This window comes from Chiloscyllium plagiosum, unplaced genomic scaffold, assembly GCF_037043375.1.
Source record: "Chiloscyllium plagiosum isolate Xiang-an unplaced genomic scaffold, Cpla_swu_hap1 HiC_scaffold_9, whole genome shotgun sequence".
NCBI classification, from domain to species: domain Eukaryota; kingdom Metazoa; phylum Chordata; class Chondrichthyes; order Orectolobiformes; family Hemiscylliidae; genus Chiloscyllium; species Chiloscyllium plagiosum.
In genome coordinates, this window is record NW_028270147.1 from 2,360,245 (window position 1) to 2,384,460 (window position 24,216).

General features: G+C 53.9%; 1 protein-coding gene across 1 annotated transcript in view; it reads left to right on the forward strand.

Moving 5' to 3' along the window:
* LOC122547078 (pancreatic alpha-amylase-like) overlaps positions 1–23,529 on the forward strand; it is a 62,278-nt gene extending 38,749 nt beyond the window's left edge. Inside the window, exons 6-10 of the mRNA XM_087990339.1 lie at positions 5,884–6,006; positions 14,033–14,132; positions 19,830–19,951; positions 20,043–20,168; positions 23,305–23,529. Of these exons, the coding sequence (XP_087846465.1) occupies positions 5,884–6,006; positions 14,033–14,132; positions 19,830–19,951; positions 20,043–20,168; positions 23,305–23,494 (661 nt within the window). The 3' untranslated portion in view covers positions 23,495–23,529. The remainder of the gene's footprint in view (positions 1–5,883; positions 6,007–14,032; positions 14,133–19,829; positions 19,952–20,042; positions 20,169–23,304) is intronic.
* Positions 23,530–24,216: the final 687 nt, after the last annotated feature.

The window sequence follows — 24,216 nt, forward strand, 5'->3', positions numbered from 1 at the left end:
CTACAGAGCGGCACTCCCTCAGGACTGACCCTCTGACAGTGCCGCATTCCCTCAGCACTAACCATCCGATAGTGCGGCACTCCCTCAGCGCTGACTCTTCGACAGTGCCCACTCCCTCAGCACCGACCCTCTGGCAGTGTGGCACTCCCCCAGCACTGACCCTCTGACAGTGCGGCACTCCCTCAGCACTGACCCTCTGACAGTGCAGCAAACCCTCAACACTGACCCTCTGACGGTGCGGCACTCCCTCAGTGCTGACTCTTCGACAGTGCCCACTCCCCCAGCACTGACCCTCTGACAGTGTGGCACTCACTCAGCACTGACCCTCTGACAGTGCGGCACTTCCTCAGCACTGACCCTCTGACAGTGTGGCACTCCATTAGTACTGACCCTCCGACAGTGTGGAACTCCCTCTGCAGTGACCCTCCAACTGTCCCCACTCCCTCAGCACTGACCCTCTGACAGTGTGGCACTCCCTCTGTACTGACCCTCTACAGTGCAGCACTCCCTCAGTCCTGACCCTCCGACAGTGCGGCACTCCCTCAGCACTGACCTTCCGACAGTGCGTCACTCCGTCAGCGCTGACCCTTCGACGGTGCCCACTCCCTCATCACTGAACCTCCGACAGTGCGGCACTCCCTCAGCACTCACCCTCTGACAGTGCGGCACTCCCCCAGTACTGACCCTCTGACAGTGCAGCATTCCCCCAGGACTGACCCTCCGACAGTGTGGTACTCCCCCAGCACTGACCCTCTGACAGTGCGGCACTTCCTCAGCACTGACCCTCTGACAGTGCGGCATCCCCCAGTACTGACCCTCTGAGAGTGTGGCACTCCCTCTGTACTGACCCTCTACAGTGCGGCACTCCCTCAGCACTGACCCTCCGACAGTGCGGCACTCCCTCAGCACTGACCGTCTGACAGTGCGGCACTGCCCTCAGCACTGAACCTCTGACCGTGCGGCACTTCCTCAGCACTTACCCTCTGACAGTGTGGCACTCCCTCTGTACTGACCCTCAGACAGTGCAGCATCCCCCAGTACTGACCCTCCGACAGTGTGGCACTCCCTCTGTACTGACCCTCTACAGAGCGGCACTTCCTCAGCACTGACCCTCCGACAGTGCAGCACTTCTGCAGCACTGACCCTCTAACAGTGCGGTGCTCCCTCAGTACTGACCCTCTGACAGTGCGGCACTCCCCCAGTATTGACTCTCTGACAGTGCGGCACTCCCTCAGCACTGACCCTCTGATAGTGCAGCACTTCCTAAGTACTGACCGTCTGACAGAGCAGCACTCCCTCAGTACTGACCCTCTGACAGTGCGGCACTCCCTCGGCACTGAACCTCTGACAGTGCAGCGCTTCCTAAGTACTGACCCTCTGACAGTGCGGCATTCCCTCAGCACCGACCCTCTAGCAGTGTGGCGGTTCCTCATCACTGACCCTCTGACAGTGCGGCACTCCCTCAGCACTGACCCTCTGACAGTGCGGCACTCCCCCAGTACTGACCCTCTGACAGTGCAGCACTCCCTCAGTACTGACCGTCTGACAGTGCAGCACTCCCTCAGCACTGACCCTCTGACAGTGCGGCACTTCCTCAGCACTGACCATCTGGCAGTGCAGCACTCCCTCAGTACTGACCCTCCGCCAGTGCAGCACTCCCTCAGTACTGACCCTCTGACAGTGCGGCACTTCCTCAGCACTGACCCTCTGATAGTGCAGCAGTCCCTCAGCACTAACCTTCCGACAGTGCAGCACTCCCTCGGCACTGACCCTCTGACAGTGCAGCACTTCCTAAGTACTGACCCTCTGACAGTGCGGCACTCCCTCAGCACTGACCCTCCAACAGTGCGGCACACCCTCAGCACTGACCCTCTGACAGTGCGGCACTCCCTCAGCGCTGACCCTTTGACAGTGCCCACTCCCTTATCACTGACCCTCTGACAGTGCGGCACTCCCTCAGCACTGACCCTCTGACAGTGCAGCACTCCCTCAGTACTGACCCTCCGACAGTGCGTCACTCCGTCAGCGCTAACCCTTTGACGGTGCCCACTCCCTCATCACTGAACCTCCGACAGTGCGGCACTTCCTCAGCACTGACCCTCTGACAGTGCGGCACTTCCTCAGCACTGACCCTCTGACAGTGTGGCACTCCATTAGTACTGACCCTCCGACAGTGTGGAACTCCCTCTGCAGTGACCCTCCAACAGTCCCCACTCCCTCAGCACTGACCCTCTGACAGTGTGGCACTCCCTCTGTACTGACCCTCTACAGTGCAGCACTCCCTCAGTCCTGACCCTCCGACAGTGTGGCACTCCCTCAGCACTGACCTTCCGACAGTGCGTCACTCCGTCAGCGCTGACCCTTCGACGGTGCCCACTCCCTCATCACTGAACCTCCGACAGTGCGGCACTCCCCCAGTACTGACCCTCTGACAGTGCGGCACTTCCTCAGCACTGACCCTCTGACAGTGCGGCACTTCCTCAGCACTGACCCTCTGACAGTGCGGCATCCCCCAGTACTGACCCTCTGAGAGTGTGGCACTCCCTCTGTACTGACCCTCTACAGTGCGGCACTCCCTCAGCACTGACCCTCCGACAGTGCGGCACTCCCTCAGCACTGACCGTCTGACAGTGTGGCACTGCCCTCAGCACTGAGCCTCCTATAGTGCCCACTCACTCAGCACTGACCCTCTGACAGCGCGGCACTTCCTCAGCACTGACCCTCCAACAGTACCCACTCTCTCTGCACTGACCCTCTGACAGTGCAGAACTCCCTTAGTACTGACCGTCTGACAGTGCGGCACTCCCTCAGCGCTGACCCTTTGACAGTGCCCACTCCCTTATCACTGACCCTCTGACAGTGCGGCACTCCCTCAGCACTGACCCTCTGACAGTGCGGCACTCCCTCAGTACTGACCCTCTGACAGTGCGGCACTCCCTCAGCACTGACCCTCTGACAGTGCGGCATTCCCTCAGTACTGACCCTCTGACAGTGCGGCACTCCCTCAGCACTGACCCTCTGACAGTGCGGCACTCCCTCAGCACTGACCCTCTGACAGTGCCCACTCCCTTATCACTGACCCTCTGACAGTGCGGCACTCCCTCAGCAATGACCCTCTGACAGTGTGGCAATCCCTCAGTACTGACCCTCTGACAGTGCGGCACTCCCTCAGCACTGACCCTCCAACTGTGTGGCTTTTGTAAACATTTCATCCTCTGCCTATTGTCAAGTAAATCTTTTTCTGTTTGATCTGCAGTCGTCAGATCTTACAGCAAATGTTCTGGGAATTATATGAGCGTGGGATTTATGCACATTATTGTTCAGTTGTTGCTGTCTGTTAAGTGTAATTCTGTGTTTGGCAGCTCTTGCTGAACAATTGTCTCTGTGCCGGGAGCTACCCTCGGAACCAACTTAAAATAATCATTCGGTTAAAACCATGACTGCAGATGCTGGAAACCAGATTCTGGATCAGTGGTGCTGGAAGAGCACAGCAGTTCAGGCAGCATCCTAGGAGCAGGAAAATCGACGTTTCAGGCAATAGCCCTTCATCAGGAATAAAGGCAGAGAGCCTGAAGCGTGGAGAGATAAGCTAGAGGAGGGTGGGGGTGGGGAGAAAGTAGCAGAGAGTACAATGGATGAGTGGGGGAGGGGATGAAGGTGATAGGTCAGGGAGGAGGGTGGAGTGGATAGGTGGAAAAGGAGATAGGCAGGTAGGACAAGTTCGAACAAGTCAAGGGGACAGTGCTGAGCTGGAAGTTTGAAACTAGGGTGAGGTGGGGGAAGGGGAAATGAGGAAACTGTTGAAGTCCATATTGATGCCCTGGGGTTGAAGTGTTCCAAGGCGGAAGATGACGCGTTCTTCCTCCAGGCGTCTGGTGGTGAGGGAGCGGCGGTGAAGGAGGCCCAGGACCTCCATGTCCTCGGCAGAGTGGGAGGGGGAGTTGAAATGTTGGGCCACAGGGCGGTATGGTTGATTGGTGCGGGTGTCCCGGAGATGTTCCCTAAAGCGCTCTGCTGGGAGGCGCCCAGTCTCCCCAATGTAGAGGAGACCGCATCGGGAGCAACGGATACAATAAATGATATTAGTGGATGTGCAGGTAAAACTTTGATGGGTGTGGAAGGCTCCTTTAGGGTCTTGGATGGAGGTGAGGGAGGAGGTGTGGGCACAGGTTTTACAGTTCCTGCGGTGGCAGGGGAAGGTGCCAGGATGGGAGGGTGGGTCGTAGGGGGGCGTGGACCTGACCAGGTAGTCACGGAGGGAACGGTCTTTGTGGAAGGCGGAGAGGGGTGGGGAGGGAAATATATCCCTGGTGGTGGGGTCTGTTTGGAGGTGGCGGAAATGTCGGCGGATGATTTGGTTTATGCGAAGGTTGGTAGGGTGGAAGGTGACCACCAGGGGCGTTCTGTCCTTGTTACGGTTGGAGGGGTGGGGTCTGAGGGTGGAGGTGCGGGATGTCGACGAGATGCGTTGGAGGGCATCTTTAACCACGTGGGAAGGGAAATTGCAGTCTCTAAAGAAGGAGGCCATCTGGTGTGTTCTGTGGTGGAACTAGTCCTCCTGGGAGCAGATACGGCGGAGGCAGAGAAATTGGGAATACGGGATGGCATTTTTGCGAGAGGTAGGGTGGGAAGAGGTGTAATCCAGGTAGCTGTGGGAGTCGGTGGGTTTGTAAAAAATGTCAGTGTCAAGTCGGTCGTCATTAATGGAGATGGAGAGGTCCAGGAAGGGGAGGGAGGTGTCAGAGATGGTCCAGGTAAATTTAAGGTCAGGGTGGAATGTGTTGGTGAAGTTGATGAATTGCAGGAGCACAAGGTGGTGCCAATGCAGTCATCAATGTAGCGGAGGAAGAGGTGGGGAGTGGTGCCGGTGTAATTACGGAAGATCAACTGCTCTACGTAGCCAACAAAGAGACAGGTATAGCTGGGGCCCATACGTGTGCTCATGGCTACCCCTTTGGTCTGGAGGAAGTGGGAGGATTCGAAGGAGAAATTGTTAAGGGTAAGGACCAGTTCGGCCAATCGAGTGAGAGTGTCGGTGGAAGGGTACTATTGGGGACATCAGGAGAGGAAATAAACGGAGGCCTTGGAGGCCCTGGTCATGGCGGATGGAGGTGTAGAGGGATTGGATATCCATGGTGAAGATGAGGCGTTGGGGGCCGGGGAAACGGAAGTCTTGGAGGAGGTGGAGGGCGTGGGTGGTGTCTCGAATGTATGTGGGGAATTCCTGGACTAGGGGAGATAGGACAATGTCGAGGTAGGTAGAGATGAGTTCAGTGGGGCAGGAGCATGCTGAGACAATGGGTCGGCCAGGGTGGTCAGGCTTGTGGATCTTGGGAAGGAGGTAGAACCGGGCAGTGCGGGGTTCCCGGACTATGAGGTTGGAAGCTGTGGGTGGGAGATCTCCTGAGGTGATGAGGTTCTGTATGGTCTGGGAGATGATGGTTTGGTGATGGGGGGGTGGGTCCTTCTGTGGTGCCTGTGTACATGGCGTTAATGACAGTTATTGGAATTCTGGGACCATTCCTCACAACCAAAACCATCTTCAGCCTGGTGAGGTTTTCTCATTCCCTGAGAGTTCAGGAGCCTTTTGCTCCCCTTTGCTTTCTCCAATGCAATCCCTCGGCAAGTCATTGTTGCCTTGCAATCTACTGAGCAGCTTCCCTCCTGAGGTACAAGTTTTTGTTATTCCTTGAATTTTGCTTTCTTGTCCTTCACCTGATCAGTGCACGACCTAAACCTTCAACGGTAATGTGGGACTTTAAAATGTATGTGATTGGCTGTGAACACTTTCTATTCTGTGAGGGACGCCTTCAAATGTATGAACCTCACTTCCCCATCAGTTGTTGTATTTGGGGCTAACTCTGGTGAACACATTCTTTGCAGGAACTGGGGCGAAGGCTGGGCCTTCATGCCCAATGACCGGGCCTTGGTCTTTGTTGATAACCATGACAACCAGCGAGGACAAGGAGCTGGTGGGGCGTCCATTCTCACCTTCTGGGACTCCAGGTAATGACCCAGTTACTGCGCTGTGCTCTTGCAAACCTCACCACTCACTGTCTTTACCAACGAAATGTCATCACATGGTGCTGTGCAGCAAGAATCCATTCAGTCTGACAATGTGCAGTCTCACCAAGCCCTTCCGAAAGACTTCACGTCGAGTTCCTCTCAGCCTTGTCTTTAAAAATAAACTTCATTTAAACATAGTGGAGAAAATAATAGCTCACTGCTGTCAAATCCACTGAAGCTGGTGACCCCTGTCCGAGCCTGTTAATTCCTTTCACCCTTTAGAGTCTGGAGCATTTTCCAGGAATTAACAATGACATTGCAGTTTCAGAAAGGAGCAAGAATGAAAATGTGGAACAATGGGCCACTTTTTTATTATTCATTCGTTCATAGTGATGTTGGTGTTGCTTTTATGACCCATCCCGAACTGTCCTGACTGGGGGCTGCTGCTGCTCCACCTTCCTGAGCCCTTGGTGGTTTATATTGTGCAGCTGCACCCACAGTTCTCTTACAGAGTGAGTGCCAGGATTTTAACCCAGAAGGTGGTGGTGAGCTGCCTTCTTGAACCACTGCAGTCCATGTACAGCACGGAAACAGACCCTTCGGTCCAACCCGTCCATGCCGACCAGATATCCCAACCCAATCTAGTCCCACCTGCCAATACCCGGCCCATATCCCTCCAAACCCTTCCTATTCATATACCCATCCAAATGCCTCTTTAATGTTGCAATTGTACCAGCCTCTACCACTTCCTCTGGCAGCTCATTCCATACACGTACCACCCTCTGTGTGAAAAAGTTGCCCCTTAGGTCTCTTTTATATCTTTCCTCTCTCACCCTAAACCCTCTCTCACCCTCTAGTTCTGGACTCCCCGACCCCATGGAAAAGACTTTGTCTATTTATCCTATCCATGCCCCTCATAAGTTTGTAAACCTCTATAAGGTCACCCCTCAGCCTCCGATGCTCCAGGGAAAACAGCCCCAGCCTGTTCAGCCTCTCCCTGTAGCTCAGATCCTCCAACCCTGGCAACATCCTTGTAAATCTTTTCTGAACCCTTTCAAGTTTCACAACATAGGAAGGAGACCAGAATTGCATGCAATATTCCAACAATGGCCTAACCAATGTCCTGCACAGCCGCAATATGACCTCCCAACTCCTGTACTCAATCCTCTGACCAATAAAGGAAAGTATACCAAACATCTTCTTCACTATCCTATCTACCTGTGACTCCACTTTCAAGGAGCTATGAACCTGCACTCCAAGGTCACTTTGTTCAGCAACACTCCCTAGGACCTTACCATTAGGTGTATAAGTCCTGCTAAGATTTGCTTTCCCAAAATGCAGCACCTCACATTTATCTGAATTAAACTCCATCTGCCACTTCTCAGCCCATTGGCCCATCTGATCAAGATCCTGTTGTAATCTGAGCTAACCCTTTTTGCTGTCAACTACACCTCCAATTTTGGTGTCATCTGCAAACTTACTAACTGTACCTCTTATGCTCACATCCAAATAATTTATGTAAATGACAAACAGTAGAGGACCCAGCACCGATCCTTGTGGCACTCCACTGGTCACAGGCCTCCAGTCTGAAAAACAACCCTCCACCACCACCCTCTGTCTTCTACCTTTGAGCCAGTTCTGTATCCAAATGGCTAGTTCTCCCTGTATTCCATGAGATCTAACCTTGCTAATCAGTCTCCCATCGGGAACCTTGTCGAACGCCTTACTGAAGTCCATATAGATCACATCTACCGCTCTGCCCTCATCAGTCCTCTTTGTTACTTCTTCAAAAAACTCAGTCAAGTTTGTGAGACATGATTTCCCACGCACAAAGCCGTGTTGACTATCCCGAATCAGTCCTTGCCTTTCCAAGTACATGTACATCCTGTACCTCAGGATTCCCTCCAACAACTTGCCCACCACCGAGGTCAGGCTCACTGGTCTATGGTTCCCTGGCTTGTCTTTACCGCCCTTCTTAAACAGTGGCACCACGTTTGCCAACCTCCAGTCTTCCGTCACCTCACCTGTGACTATCGATGATACAAATATCTCAGCAAGAGGCCCAGCAATCACTTCTCTAGCTTCCCGCAGAGTTCTCGGGTACACCTGATCAGGTCCTGGGGATTTATTCACCTTTAACGTTTCAAGACATCCAGCACTTCCTCCTCTGTAATCTTGACATTTTGCAAGATGTCACCATCTATTTCCCTACAGTCTATATCTTCCATATCCTTTTCCACAGTAAATACTGATGCAAAATATTCATTTAGTATCTCCCCCATTTTCTGCGGCTCCACACAAAGGCCGCCTTGCTGATCTTTGAGGGGTCCTATTCTCTCCCTCGTTACCCTTTTGTCCTTAATATATTTGTAAAAACCCTTTGGATTCTCCTTAATTCTATTTTCCAACACTATCTCATGTCCCCTTTTTGCCGTCCTGCTTTCCCTCTTAAGTATACTCCTACTGCCTTTATACCCTTCTAAGGAATCACTCGATCTATCTTGTCTATACCTGACATATGCTTCCTTCTTTTTCTTAACCAAACCCTCAATTTCTTTAGTCATCCAGCATTCCCTATACCTACCAGCCTTCCCTTTCACCCTAACAGGAATATACTTTCTCTGGATTCTCGTTATCTCATTTCTGAAGGCTTCCCATTTTCCAGCTGTCCCTTTACCTGCGAACATCTGCCTCCAATCAGCTTTCGAAAGTTCTTGCCTAATACCGTCAAAATTGGCCTTTCTCCAATTTAGAACTTCAACTTTTAGATCTGGTCTATCCTTTTCCATCACTATTTTAAAACGAATAGAATTATGGTCGCTGGCCCCAAAGTTCTCCCCCAGTGACACCTCAGTCACCTGCCCTGCCTTATTTCCCAAGAGTAGGTCAAGTTTTGCACCTTCTCTAGTAGGTACATCCACATACTGAATCTGAAAATTGTCTTGTACACATTTTAGAAATTCCTCTCCATCTAAACCTTTAACACTATGGCAGTCCCAGTTGATGTTTGGAAAGTTAAAATCCCCTTCCATAACCATCCTATTATTCTTACAGATAATTGTGGTTTTGTTCGCCGAGCTGGGAATTTGTGAAGGAGACGTTTCGTCCCCTGTCTAGGTGACATCCTCAGTGCTTGGGAGCCTCCTGTGAAGCGCTTCTATGATCTTTCCTCCGGCATTTATAGTGGTTTGTACCTGCCGCTACCGGTTGTCAGTTCCAGCTGTCCGCTGCAGTGGTCGGTATATTGGGTCCAGGTCGATGTGCTTATTGATTGAATCTGTGGATGAGTGCCATGCCTCGAGGAATTCCCTGGCTGTTCTCTGTTTGGCTTGTCCTATGATAGTAGTGTTAGAACCGGAAGCGGCAGATTCAAACCACTATAAATGCTGGAGGAAACACCACAGAAGCGCTTCACAGGAGGCTCCCAGGCACTGAGGATGTCACCTAGACAGGGGACGAAACGTCTGCAACACAAATTCCCAGCTCGGCGAACAGAACCACAACCACGAGCACCCGAGCTACAAATCTTCGCACAAACTTTGAATTCTTACAGATAGCTGAGATCTCCTTACAAATTTGTTTCTCAATTTCCCTCTGACTGTTAGGGGGTCTATAATACAATCCCAATCAGGTGATCATCCCTTTCTTATTTCTCAGTTCGTCTGAGGGGATGTTTGAGGATATGGTGTCAATCAAGCGGGCTGCTGTGTCATAGAGTCATAGAGATGTACACCACGGAAACAGACCCTTCGATCCACCCCGTCCATGCCAACCCGATATCCCAACCCAATCTAGTCCCTCCTGCCAGCACCCGGCCCATATCCCTCCAAACCCTTCCTATTCATATACCCATCCAAATACCTCTTAAATGTTGCAATTGTACCAGCCTCCACCACTTCCTCTGGCAGCTCATTCCATACACAGACCACCCTCTGTGTGAAAAAGTTGCCCCTTAGGTCTCTTTTATATCTTTCCTCTCTCACCCTTAACCTATGCCCTCTAGTTCTGGACTCCCCGGCCCCAGGGAAAAGACTTTGCCTATTTATCCTATTCGTGCCCCTCATAATTTTGTAAACCTCTCTAAGGTCACCCCTCAGCCTCCGACGTTCCAGGGAAAACAGCCCCAGCCTGTTCAGCCTCTCCCTGTAGCTCAAATCCTCTAACCCTGGCAACATCCTTGTAAATCTTTTCTGAACCCTTTCATTTCCGATAGGATGGTGTCAAGCTTTTTGAGTGTTGTTGGAGCTGCCCCCATCCAGGTAAGTGGGGAGTATTCCATCACACTCCTGACTTGTCCCTTGTAAGTGGGGCACTGGATTTGGGGAGTCAGGAAGTAAGTTACTCACTGCATTAGCCCAACATCAGTCAGAGAGAAAATAATGTAATTATTCTCTGGCAGGTGTGAAAAAGATGGTTGGAACATCATCATAGTATTAACTAGAAGCAACATGGATTTATGAATGGGAAATTGTATTTGAGAAATCAATGAGAGATTCCTGAGGTTGTAACTAGCAGGGCAGATACAGGGGAACAAGTAAGTGTAGTATATTTGAATTTTCAAAAAGGATATGATAATGCGTCATGCAAGAAGTTATTTCTCAAGATCAGGACTCGTGTTGTTTGGCTGAATTTTATTTGAATGAGTTGAGGATTGTCCATGGAGTCACCAAGCAGTTTCCATGCTCTCAAGGTGGAAACATGGCATTTGCAACATAATTTGGAGGTTACAAATTTATCCTTTTCATCATAAAGCTGGATATTGTTTAAAATATGAGAGTCTGCAAACCTGGCCTCTTACTGGAGAAAATGAAGTTTATTTTTTTCAAATTCAAAACAGTGGTCAATAGGGTTTTGGACGTGAAGGGGGCCCAGGGATATGGGGTTCATACAGGAAGGGGTTGAATCAGTTTCAGTTAGTCAAGGGTTAAATTTTCAATCATATTGGAAAAGTGAATGGGGACCACAGAAGACAGCAAATAGTACAGGAGCTGAAGCATCAATGAGACAGAGCAGGCCTTGGGTGAATGAACAGACGGCGCTTATAAACTTATGGAAATTTGACATATCCATGAAGACTCTGACTAATTTATATATGCCCCATAGAAAGCATTCTGTCCATGTGCATCTCGGCTTGGTATGGTAACTGCTCTGCCCAGGACTGTAAAAAACTACAAAGAGTTGTTAACACAGCCCAGTCCCTGACACACAGCTCAGTCCCTGCCACACAGCCCAGTCCCTGACACACAGCTCAGTCCCTGACACACAGCCCAGTCCCTGACACACAGCTCAGTCCCTCACACACAGCCCAGTCCCTGCCACACAGCCCAGTCCCTGCCACACAGCTCAGTCCCTGCCACACAGCCCAGTCCCTGCCACACAGCCCAGTCCCTGCCACACAGCCCAGTCCCTGACACACAGCCCAGTCCCTGCCACACAGCCCAGTCCCTGCCACACAGCTCAGTCCCTGCCACACAGCTCAGTCCCTGACACACAGATAAGTCCCTGCCACACAGCCCAGTCCCTCACACACAGCTCAATCCCAGACACACAGCTCAGTCCCTGACACACAGCCCAGTCCCTGCCACACAGCCCAGTCCCTCACACACAGCCCAGTCCCTCACACACAGCCCAGTCCCTCACACACAGCTCAATCCCAGACACACAGCTCAGTCCCTGACACACAGCCCAGTCCCTGACACACAGCCCAGTCCCTGCCACACAGCTCAGTCCCTGACACCCAGCCCAGTCCCTGACACACAGCCCCTCACACACAGCCCAGTCCCTCACACACAGCCCAGTCCCTCACACACAGCCCAGTCCCTCACACACAGCCCAGTCCCTGACACACAGCTCAGTCCCTGACACACAGCTCAGTCCCTGACACACAGCCCAGTCCCTGCCACACAGCCCAGTCCCTGACACACAGCTCAGTCCCTGACACACAGCCCAGTCCCTGACACACAGCCCAGTCCCTGCCACACAGCTCAGTCCCTCACACACAGCCCAGTCCCTGACACACAGCTCAGTCCCTGACACACAGCCCAGTCCCTGCCACACAGCCCAGTCCCTGACACACAGCCCAGTCCCTCACACACAGCCCAGTCCCTGACACACAGCCCAGTCCCTGACACACAGCCCAGTCCCTGCCACACAGCCCAGTCCCTGACACACAGCCCAGTCCCTGACACACAGCTCAGTCCCTGACACACAGCCCAGTCCCTGACACACAGCCCAGTCCCTGCCACACAGCTCAGTCCCTGACACACAGCTCAGTCCCTGACACACAGCCCAGTCCCTCACACACAGCCCAGTCCCTCACACAGCCCAGTCCCTCACACACAGCCCAGTCCCTGACACACAGCCCAGTCCCTGACACACAGCCCAGTCCCTGACACACAGCCCAGTCCCTGCCACACAGCTCAGTCCCTGCCACACAGCTCAGTCCCTGCCACACAGCCCAGTCCCTGACACACAGCCCAGTCCCTCACACACAGCCCAGTCCCTCACACACAGCCCAGTCCCTGACACCCAGCCCAGTCCCTGACACCCAGCCCAGTCCCTGACACCCAGCCCAGTCCCTGACACACAGCCCAGTCCCTGACACACAGCCCAGTCCCTCAGACACAGCCCAGTCCCTGACACACAGCCCAGTCCCTGACACACAGCCCCTCACACACAGCCCCTCACACACAGCCCAGTCCCTCACACACAGCTCAGTTCCTGACACACACCCCAGTCCCTGACACACAGCCCAGTCCCTGCCACACAGCTCAGTCCCTGACACACAGTCCCTCACACACAGCCCAGTCCCTGCCACACAGCCCAGTCCCTCACACACAGCCCAGTCCCTGACACACAGCTCAGTCCCTGACACACAGCCCCTCACACACAGCCCAGCCCCTGACACACAGCCCAGTCCCTCACACACAGCCCAGTCCCTCACACACAGCCCAGTCCCTCACACACAGCCCAGTCCCTGACACACAGCTCAGTCCCTGACACACAGCCCCTCACACACAGCCCAGTCCCTCACACACAGCCCAGTCCCTGACACACAGCCCAGTCCCTCACACACAGCCCAGTCCCTCACACACAGCCCAGTCCCTCACACACAGCCCAGTCCCTCACACACAGCCCAGTCCCTCACACACAGCCCAGTCCCTCACACACAGCCCAGTCCCTCACACAGCCCAGTCCCTCACACACAGCCCAGTCCCTCACACACAGCCCAGTCCCTCACACAGCCCAGTCCCTCACACACAGCTCAGTCCCTCACACAAACCAATTGTGCATCCTATTGACTCCATCAATTATTTTTGTTGCCTTGGGAAAGCAGCCAACATCCTCAAAGACCCCTCCCACCCCCCCGGTTATAATCTCTTCCAACCTCTTCCATCGGCTGAAGATACCAAAGCTTAAACAAATGTACCAGCAGATTCAAGAATAGCTTCTTCCTCGCTGTCATTAGACTTCTGAGTGGACCTTTCAAATTTTAAATTTAATGTTGATCTCTGCAGCTGGATCATTGCATTTCTCGCTCTGTTCTATTACCCACTTTGTGTGATATGATCTGTCTGTACTGCACACAAAACAAAGCTTTTCACTGTACCCAGGCACATGTGACAATAATAAATCAAATCAAATCAAAGGGTAGTGTGACACCTCAGAACAGTGAAGTCTGGGATTTGGAGGATGTCTGTTGGGATCTGCATGATGTTCTGTAAGCCATCAGAGTGAACTTTACACTTCACAGGGTTGAGGCTTTCTCTCTGTGTGTATAAAATAAACAATCACTGCCCCGTTTTCTTGAAGCTATCTTGGCAATTTATCAAGTTTACCCCAATAACAGTGCCCATAAAAGTCAAAACCATGTTGAAAATCAGTCATGACATGATGGAAATGCCAATGTGTTTGAGGAACCAAATGGCCAATCCATTTTTGATATTCTGTGCTGGAGAGAGAAGAGCCTCATGTTGTTCACGTTCCCCTGATAATTGTGGTGTGGTCTCTCTGTGATTCTCTGCAGGCTGTACAAAGTGGCTGTTGCTTTTATGCTGGCCCATCCTTATGGTCTGACCCGGGTCATGTCCAGCTACCGCTGGGATCGCTACTTTGTTAATGGGAAGGTAGGTCACTTCTGATCAATAACCTGCCACGTTAATGACTTGTAACTGCATCAGAAAGGAGGGATTGTTCACTGATGGTGGAGCATGAAACTCTTTGGGGGGTGGTGGGCTGTGGTATCGTCACTGGGCGAGATATTCAAAGTGCCAGGCTAACCTCTTTAATGAAAGGGTGTAACCAATATGGATTGCCAGAGAACTCCATCCAATTCATGAATGAACTTTAGGGAGGAAAATAGAACACGGAACATTCCAGAGCAGTCCAGGCCCTTTGGCCCTCGATCTTATGCAGACCTGTAGAACCAATCTGAAGCCCAACTAACCTAAATTGTTCCATTTTCATCCAGATGTCTATCCAATGACCATTCAAATGCCCTTAAAGTTGGTGAGTCTACTAATAGTTGGTGTGTTCCATGTCCCTACTACTCTCTGAGTAAAGAAACTACCTCTGACATCTGTCCTATACCTGTCCCCTTGTGTTAGCCATCGGCATCCGAGGAAAAAGGCTCTTACTGTCCACCCTATCTAACCCTCTGATTATCTTATATGTCTCAATTAAGTCACCTCTCAACCTTCTTCTCTCTAACAAAAACAGCCTCAGTTCCCTCAGCCTTTCCTCATAAGACCTTCCCTCCATACCAGGCAGCATCCTGGTAAATCTCCTCTGAACCCTTTCCAAAGCTTCCACATCCTTCCTATAATGCAGTGACCAGAACTGTACACATTACCAAGTGCAGCCACACCAGAGTCTTGTACAACTGCAACATGACCTCATGGCACCAAAACTCAATCCCTCTCCCAATAAAAGCTAATACACTGTATACCTTCTTCACAACCCTATCAATCTGGGTGGCAACTGTCAGGGATCTATGTTCCTGGGCAATACAAGAATACCAAGAATCTTACCGTTACCCCAGTACTCTGCATTCCTGTTGCTCCTTCTAAAGTGAATCACCTCACACTTTTCCACATTAAACTCCATTTGCCACCTCTCAGCCCAGCTCTGCAGCTTATCTATGTCCCTCTGTAACCTGCAACATCCTTCAGCACTGTCCACAACTCTACCAATCTTAATGTCATCCACAAACTTACTAACCTATCCTTCTATGCCCTCATCTAGGTCTTTTATAAAAATGACAAACAGCAGTGACCCCCAAAACAGATCCTTGTGGTACCCCACTAGTAACTGAACTCCAGGATGAATATTTCCCATCAACCACCATCCTCTGTCTTCTTTCAGCTAACGTATTTCTGATCCAAACTGTTCAATCCCCCTCAATCCCATGTCTCTGTATTTTGTGCAATAGCCTGCAGTGGGGAACTTTATTAAACACCTCACTGAAATCCATATACATACATCAACGGCTTTACCCTCATCCACCTGGTTGGTCACCTTCTCAAAGAACTATATAAGGTTTGTGAGGCACGACATACTAGATTAGATTAGATTAGATTAGATTACTTACAGTGTGGAAACAGGCCCTTCGGCCCAACAAGTCCACACTGACCCGCCGAAGCGCAACCCACCCATACCCCTACATTTACCCCTTACCTAACACTATGGGCAATTTAGCATGGCCAATTCACCTGACCCTGCACATCTTTGGACTGTGGGAGGAAACCGGAGCACCCGGAGGAAACCCACGCAGACACGGGGAGAACGTGCAAACTCCACACAGTCAGTCGCCTGAGGCGGGAATTGAACCCAGGTCTCTGGCGCTGTGAGGCAACAGTGCTAACCACTGTGCCACCGTGCCGCCTACCTTTCACAAAACCATGTTCACCATCCCTAATCAACATATTCCTTTCTAGATGATTAAAAATCCTGTTTCTCATAGACTTTTCCAACACTTCATCCACAACTGAAGTAAGTCTCACAGGTCTATAATTACCAGGGTTGTCTCTACTCCCCTTGAACAAGTTTAAACCCTCCTGAAGAGCATTAGCAAATATCCCCCTCTGGTTCAGGTGAAGACCATCGGTAGAGGTCCCACCGACCCCAGAAACAGCCCCAATTATCCAGGAATCTGAATCCCTCCCTCCTGCACCATCCCTGTAGCCATATGTTCAACTCCTCTCTCTCTCTCTCTCTCTCTCCTCACCTTGCTAGCATGTGACATGGGTAACAAACCAGGGATAACAACTCTGTTTATCCTAGCTCTAAGCTTCCATTCTAGCCCCCTGAATTTCTGCCTTAAATCCCCATTCCTTTCCTGCCTGTCATTGGTGCCAATGTGGACCACTGCCAACCTGACCTGGTCAGACTGACATGTGATACCAAATCCAGAGCAACATAGTTCATTCTCAACTGCCCCTGAAATGACCCAGAGAGTGAGTCATTTGTATGAATTAGCAAGGAGTCTCAGGGAAGGAAAGCTAACAGATGGAGTACTAAGCATTGAGATGGGCAACGACAGCAAAGCCAGCCAGGAAGACCCTCCAGTGTCTTCCCAACTCCATTGGTTAGAGGGTCAGTACTGAGGGAGTGCCGCACTGTCGGAGAATCAGTGCTGAGAGAGTGCAGCACTGTCGGAGGGTCAGTGCTGAGGGAGTGCCGCCATGTCAGAGGGTCAGTGCTGAGGGAGTGCTGCACTGTCAGAGGCTCAGTGCTGAGGGAGTGCTGCACTGTCAGAGGGTCAGTACTGAGGGAGTGCCGCACTGTCGGAGGATCAGTACTGAGGGAGTGCCGCACTGTTGGAGGATCAGTACTGAGGGAGTGCCGCACTGTTGGAGGGTCAGTGCTGAGGGAGTGCCGCACTGTCGGAGGGTCAGTGCTGAGGGAGTGCCGCACTGTCGGAGGATCAGTACTGAGGGAGTGCCGCACTGTCAGAGGATCAGTACTGAGGGAGTGCCGCACTGTTGGAGGATCAGTGCTGAGGGAGTGCCGCACTGTTGGAGGATCAGTGCTGAGGGAGTGCCGCACTTTCAGAGGGTCAGTGCTGAGGGAGTGCTGTACTGTCAGAGGCTCAGTGCTGAGGGAGTGCCGCACTGTCAGAGGGTCAGTGCTGAGGGAGTGCCGCACTGTCGGAGGATCAGTACTGAGGGAGTGCCGCACTGTTGGAGGATCAGTGCTGAGGGAGTGCCGCACTGTCGGAGGATCAGTACTGAGGGAGTGCCGCACTGTTGGAGGATCAGTGCTGAGGGAGTGCCGCACTGTCGGAGGGTCAGTGCTGAGGGAGTGCCGCACTGTCAGAAAGCCAGTACTGAGGGAGTGCTGTACTGTCAGAGGGTCAGTGCTGAGGGAGTGCCGCACTGTCGGAGGGTCAGTGCTGAGGGAGTGCCGCACTGTCGGTGGGTCAGTGCTGAGGGAGTGCCGCACTGTCAGAAAGTCAGTACTGAGGGAGTGCCGCACTGTCAGAGGGTCAGTGCTGAGGGAGTGCCGCACTGTCAGAGGGTCAGTGCTGAGGGAGTGCCGCACTGTCAGAGGGTCAGTGCTGAGGGAGTGCCGCACTGTCAGAGGGTCAGTGCTGAGGGAGTGCCGCACTGTCAGAGGATCAGTGCTGAGGGAGTGCCGCACTGTCAGAGGGTCAGTGCTGAGGGAGTGCCGCACTGTCAGAAAGTCAGTACTGAGGGAGTGCTGCACTGTCAGAGGGTCAGCACTGAGGGAGTGCCGCACTGTCAGAGGGTCAGTACTGAGGGAGTGCCGCACTGTCAGAGGGTCAGTGCTGAGGGAGTGCCGCACTGTCAGAGGATCAGTGCTGAGGGAGTGCCGCACTGTCGGAGGGTCAGTGCTGAGGGAGTGCTGCACTGTCAGAGGATCAGTGCTGAGGGAGTGCCGCACTGTCAGAGGGTCAGTGCTGAGGGAGTACCGCACTGTCAGAGGGTCAGTGCTGAGGGAGTGCCGCACTGTCAGAGGATCAGTGCTGAGGGAGTGCCGCACTGTCGGAGGGTCAGTGCTGAGGGAGTGCTGCACTGTCAGAGGATCAGTGCTGAGGGAGTGCCGCACTGTCAGAGGATCAGTGCTGAGGGAGTGCCGCACTGTCAGAGGGTCAGTGCTGAGGGAGTGCCGCACTGTCAGAGGGTCAGTGCTGAGGGAGTACCGCACTGTCAGAGGGTCAGTGCTGAGGGAGTGCCGCACTGTCAGAGGATCAGTGCTGAGGGAGTGCCGCACTGTCGGAGGGTCAGTGCTGAGGGAGTGCTGCACTGTCAGAGGATCAGTACTGAGGGAGTGCCGCACTGTCAGAGGGTCAGTGCTGAGGGAGTGCCGCACTGTCAGAGGGTCAGTGCTGAGGGAGTGCCGCACTGTCAGAGGGTCAGTGCTGAGGGAGTGCCGCACTGTCAGAGGGTCAGTGCTGAGGGAGTGCCGCACTGTCAGAGGATCAGTGCTGAGGGAGTGCCGCACTGTCAGAGGGTCAGTGCTGAGGGAGTGCCGCACTGTCAGAAAGTCAGTACTGAGGGAGTGCTGCACTGTCAGAGGGTCAGCACTGAGGGAGTGCCGCACTGTCAGAGGGTCAGTACTGAGGGAGTGCCGCACTGTCAGAGGGTCAGTGCTGAGGGAGTGCCGCACTGTCAGAGGATCAGTGCTGAGGGAGTGCCGCACTGTCGGAGGGTCAGTGCTGAGGGAGTGCTGCACTGTCAGAGGATCAGTGCTGAGGGAGTGCCGCACTGTCAGAGGGTCAGTGCTGAGGGAGTACCGCACTGTCAGAGGGTCAGTGCTGAGGGAGTGCCGCACTGTCAGAGGATCAGTGCTGAGGGAGTGCCGCACTGTCGGAGGGTCAGTGCTGAGGGAGTGCTGCACTGTCAGAGGATCAGTGCTGAGGGAGTGCCGCACTGTCAGAGGATCAGTGCTGAGGGAGTGCCGCACTGTCAGAGGGTCAGTGCTGAGGGAGTGCCGCACTGTCAGAGGGTCAGTGCTGAGGGAGTGCCGCACTGTCAGAGGGTCAGTGCTGAGGGAGTACCGCACTGTCAGAGGGTCAGTGCTGAGGGAGTGCCGCACTGTCAGAGGATCAGTGCTGAGGGAGTGCCGCACTGTCGGAGGGTCAGTGCTGAGGGAGTGCTGCACTGTCAGAGGATCAGTGCTGAGGGAGTGCCGCACTGTCAGAGGATCAGTGCTGAGGGAGTGCCGCACTGTCAGAGGGTCAGTGCTGAGGGAGTGCCGCACTGTCAGTTACTTCAAATGACTAGGACCTTGCTGTGTGCAAATTAGTTGCTAAACGACCTTCATTATGATAATGGCTACAATTTGGAAATAGTTTATCAACTTTGCGATCCCCTGATGTGGAGAAAGGTGCTACAGAAATGCAAGTCCTGTTTTTAAATTGTCAACAGCATCTCTTTTTGTATTGAATTGCTTTTAGATTTTGCTTATAAGTAGAAGATAAGTTCCTTTGATTGTGCGAAGTCTTCCAATAAAATTACTGTTAACAAAGAAATAAGGCAAATTTTATTTTAAGAGAGTTTGATGGAGTAAATCAGGAGAGAGTGTTTTCAGGGGCAGGAGGGTGAGGGAGCAGAGGGAGACAGATTGAAGGGAATTGGGGAGAAGCCCCAGGGGGATTATTTTACACAGTGAGTTGTTGGGGTCTGGAAGGTGCTGCCTGAAAGGGCGGTGGGAGCAGATTCAATCAGAACTTTCACACAGGAACCGGGAGGGGGGAATGGAGGAGGGGGAGAATATGCAGGGCATTGGGGAAAGAGGGAAAGAGAGGGAGAGAGCAATAAGAAGATTCTCATTCTCTCCTCAAATTCTCTTTCCCAAAGGATGTCAACGATTGGATGGGGCCGCCCAGCAGCAGTGACGGAGTGACAAAGCATGTGACCTTGAATCCAGACACCACCTGTGGGAACGGCTGGGTGTGTGAACATCGCTGGCGGCAGATCAGGTGAGCGCCTCCTTCCTTCCACGCGAACTCTCAATCGTCATTTCCCATGGCGTGCTGGCAGCTAAACTCACTCACTGTGGCGTGTGTGCAGGAACATGGTCATCTTTCGCAACGTGGTGGACGGACAGCCCTTTGCAAATTGGTGGGACAATGGAAGCAATCAGATCGCATTTGGACGTGGGAATAGAGGCTTCCTCGCAATTAACAACGACAACTGGTGAGTAACGTCAGGCAGGAAACTCAAGAATGTTCCCGCAGGCCGTAAACACCCACTAACACAGTGGTCAGCACTGCGGCCTCACAGCAACCAGGTCCCATTCCCGCCTCAGGCCACTGACTGTGTGGAGTTTACACGTTCTCCCAGTGTCTGTGTGGGTTTCCTCCGGGTGCTCCGGTTTCCTCCCACAGTCACAAAGATGTGCAGGTCAGGGTGGATTGGCCGTGGGAAATTGTCCCATAGTGTTGAGGGATGTGTAAGCTAGATAGTTTAGGCATGGGAAATGCAGGGTTATGGAGATAAGGTGGGAGGTGCTGGGTCTGGATGGTCGGTACAGACACGATGGGTTGAACACTGTAGAGATTCTCTGATTCTCAGCAATGAAGGTAATGTAACCATGGCACAGGAATGTAGCATCTACATACGATAAAGCATGGGACAGTAATGTAGAGGTGACCCAGTCAGGGAGTAATTCATTGGTAAATTGGACAAGATTCTTAAAAACACAAGAAATAGGAGCAGGAGTGGACCATTCAGCCCCTCAAACCTGCTGCATTGAACACACTCCTCAATGGGCTTCTAACTGGCCACACTCCCTCAAATCTCCGAGATCACAGTCCAGTCAACCCCAGATTTACAGGGATTCAATGATGGACAGTCCTTCAGTGCCCTGGCTGGAGGATTCCATGGATCCACAACCATCTGAGTGGGGAAATCCTTTCACAGCTCATTCCAAAATGATCGTCCTGTTATTCTGAGATTCCTCCCCCAACGTTTTAGCTTCCCCAGCTGGTGGGCTTGCTGACAAGGTGAGGGTGAGAAGAGCTGATGGGGGTGGGGAATGGGGAGAGCTGACAGGGGTGGGGGTGAAGATGGGGGCCCGGCTGGGTTGAGCTGATGGGGGTGGGATTGGTGATGCTGATGGTTGAGGGGTTGGGTTGGGGGAGGGGAGAGCTGGTGGGGGTGATGAGGGGGGTCAGAGTGGGGGTGGGGGTGGGGCAGGAGAGAGCTGGTGGGGGTGATGAGGGGGGTCAGGGTGGGGGTGGGGGAGGGGAGAGCTGGTGGGGGTGATGAGGGGGGTCAGGGTGGGGGTTGGGGTGGGGGAGAGGGGAGGTGATGGGGTGATGAGGGGGGTCAAGGTGGGGGAGGGGAGAGTGGTGGGGGTGATGAGAGGGGTCAGGGTGGGGGTGGGGAGAGCTGGGGGGGATGATGACGGGGGCCAGGGTGGGGGTGGGGAGGACTGGTGGGGGTGATGAGGGGGTTCAGGATCGGGGTGGGGAGAGCTGGTGGGGGTGATGAGGGGGGGTCAGGGTGAGGGTGGGGAGAGCTGATGGGGGTGATGAGGGGGGGTCAGGGTGAGGGTGGGGAGAGCTGATAGGGGTGATGAGGGGGGTCAGGGTGGGGGTGGGGAGAGCTGGTGGGGGTGATGAGGGGGGTCAGGGTGGGGGTGGGAGAGCTGGTGGGGGGTGCTGAGGGGGGTCAGGGTGGGGGTGGGGAGAGCTGGTGGGGGTGATGAGGGGGGCAGGGTGGGGGTGGGGAGAGCTGGTGGGTGGTGATAAGGGGGGTCAGGGAGGGGGTGGGGAGAGCTGGTTGGGGTGATGAGTGGGGTCAGGGTGGGGGTGGGGAGAGCTGGTTGGGGGTGATGAGGGGGTTCAGGGTGGGGGTGGGGAGAGCTGGTGGGGGGTGATCAGTGGGGTCAGGGTGGGGGTGGGGAGAGCTGGTGGGGGTGCTGAGGGGGGTCAGGGTGGGGGTGGGGAGAGCTGGTTGAGAGTGATGAGGGAGTTCAGGGTGGGGGTGGGGAGAGCTGGTGGGGGGGTGATGAGTGGGGTCAGGGAGGGGGTGGGGAGAGCTGGTGGGAGTGCTGAGGGGGGTCAGGGTGGGGGTGGGGAGAGCTGGTGGGGGGTGATGAGGGGGGTCAGGGTGAGGGTGGGGAGAGCTGATGGGGGTGATGAGGGGGGTCAGGGTGGGGGTGGTGAGAGCTGGTGGGGGTGATGAGGGGGGGTCAGGGTGAGGGTGGGGAGAGCTGATGGGGGTCAGGGTGAGGGCGGGGGTGGGGAGAGCTGGTGGGGGGTGATGAGGGGGGTGGGGGTGGGGAGAGCTGATGGGGGTGATGAGGGGGGCAGGGTGGGGGTGGGGAGAGCTGGTGGGGGGTGATGAGGGGGGGTCAGGGTGAGGGTGGGGAGAGCTGGTGGGGGTGATGAGGGGGTTCAGGATCGGGGTTGGGAGAGCTGGTGGGGGTGATGACAGGGGTCAGGGTGGGGGTGGGGAGAGCTGATGGGGGTGATGGTGGGGGTCAGGGTGAGGGTGGGGAGAGCTGGTGGGGGTGATGAGGGGGGTCTGGGTGGGGTTGGGGAGAGCTGGTGGAGGGTGCTGAGGGGGGTCAGGGTGGGGGTGGGGTGGGGAGAGCTGATGGGGTGTGATGAGGGGGTGGGGGTGGGGAGAGCTAGTGGGGGTGATGAGGGGGCAGGGTGGGGGTGGGGAGAGCTGGTGGGGGGTGATGAGGGGGGTCAGGGTGGGGGTGGGGAGAGCTGGTGGGGGTGCTGAGGGGGGTCAGGGTGGGGGTGGGGAGAGCTGGTGGGGGGTGATGTGTGGGGTCAGGGTGTGGGTGGGGAGAGCTGGTGGGGGTGCTGAGGGGGGTCAGGATGGAGGTGGGGGGTGATGAGAGGGGTCAGGGTGGGGGTGGGGAGAGCTGGTGGAGGTGATGAGGGGGTTCAGGGTGGGTGTGGGGAAAGCTGGTGGGGGGTGATGAGGGGGGTTAGGGTGGGGTTGGGGAGAGCTGGTGGGGGTGATGAGGGGTGTCAGGGTGGGGGTGGGGAGAGCTGGTGGGGGGTGATGAGGGGGGTCAGGGTGGGGGTGGGGAGAGCTGGTGGGGGGTGATGAGGGGGGTCAGGGTGGGGGTGGGGGGTGATGAGGGGTGTCAGGGTGGGGGTGGGGAGAGCTGATGAAAGTGACTGGTGTGGAATGATTTATCAGCGTCACCTATTCAGAATCTTGAACTTCTGATATTGGTCCCTGAGTGAATCAGCCCCCCCCCCCCCCCCCCCAAGGTTTGACCTGTTTTTGGGGAGGGGGGTGGTGGGGAGGTCAGATATTCAGACTCTGCCTATCACCTCATGAGTTTCCTCTTCCATTGCAGGAACATGGGAGTAACGTTACAGACTGGCCTCCCTGGTGGCACATACTGTGATGTGATCTCAGGACAGAAGGATGGTACTCGCTGCACAGGGATACAGGTCAATGTCAACGCTGATGGTACAGCGTCACTGCAAATCAGTAACACCGCAGAGGACCCCATGGTGGCCATTCACGTTGGTGCTAAACTGTAACCAGCACATCCCATTAAAAGCATGATGGAGGCAAATCTGTGCTGTCTCTTTACTGACCAAGGGCTAATAAGGGTCACTGTGCGACTGAGTGATTGCTGCAACATAGCCTGCATTTATGTAGTGCCTTTAACCAACTGGAACACCCTCAGTTTGTGGTGGGAGTACTCCAAGCCCCTCAGAGATGGGAATAGAGGTGGAGGTGGGAAATGGGCAGTTAATCGGGGGAAGTTATCTGAGATCTTGGGAAGGTTTTCTTGGGGTGAATAGAATTTTATTAGGATTTAGGATCAATTAGGTGCAGGAGTGGGGCATTCAGCCCCTCAGGCCTGCTCCCCCATTTGGTAGGATCATGGCAGTTTGTGATCTAATTTTCCCATTCCTGTCTAGCCCCAGTCATGTTTGACTCCTCTGTTCATTAAGAATCTACCCAACTTGACCCTCAAAATATTTAGTTACACAATCTCCACCATTTTCTGGCAAAGAGAACACTGCAGGGCCCGAGGGGGGGGGGAATACTCCTCCTCAAGCTCTGCCCTCAGTGGGAGACCCTTCATTATTAACCTGTGTCCCCTCGCTCTAGACCCTTGTACAGGGGGAAACATCCTCTCAGTCTCCACCTCAGGATCTGATAGGTTTCAATAAGATCCCTCACATTCTTCATTACATCAATGGATACAGGTCCAACCTGTCCATCCTTTACCCATCAGCGAATTTATCACCAC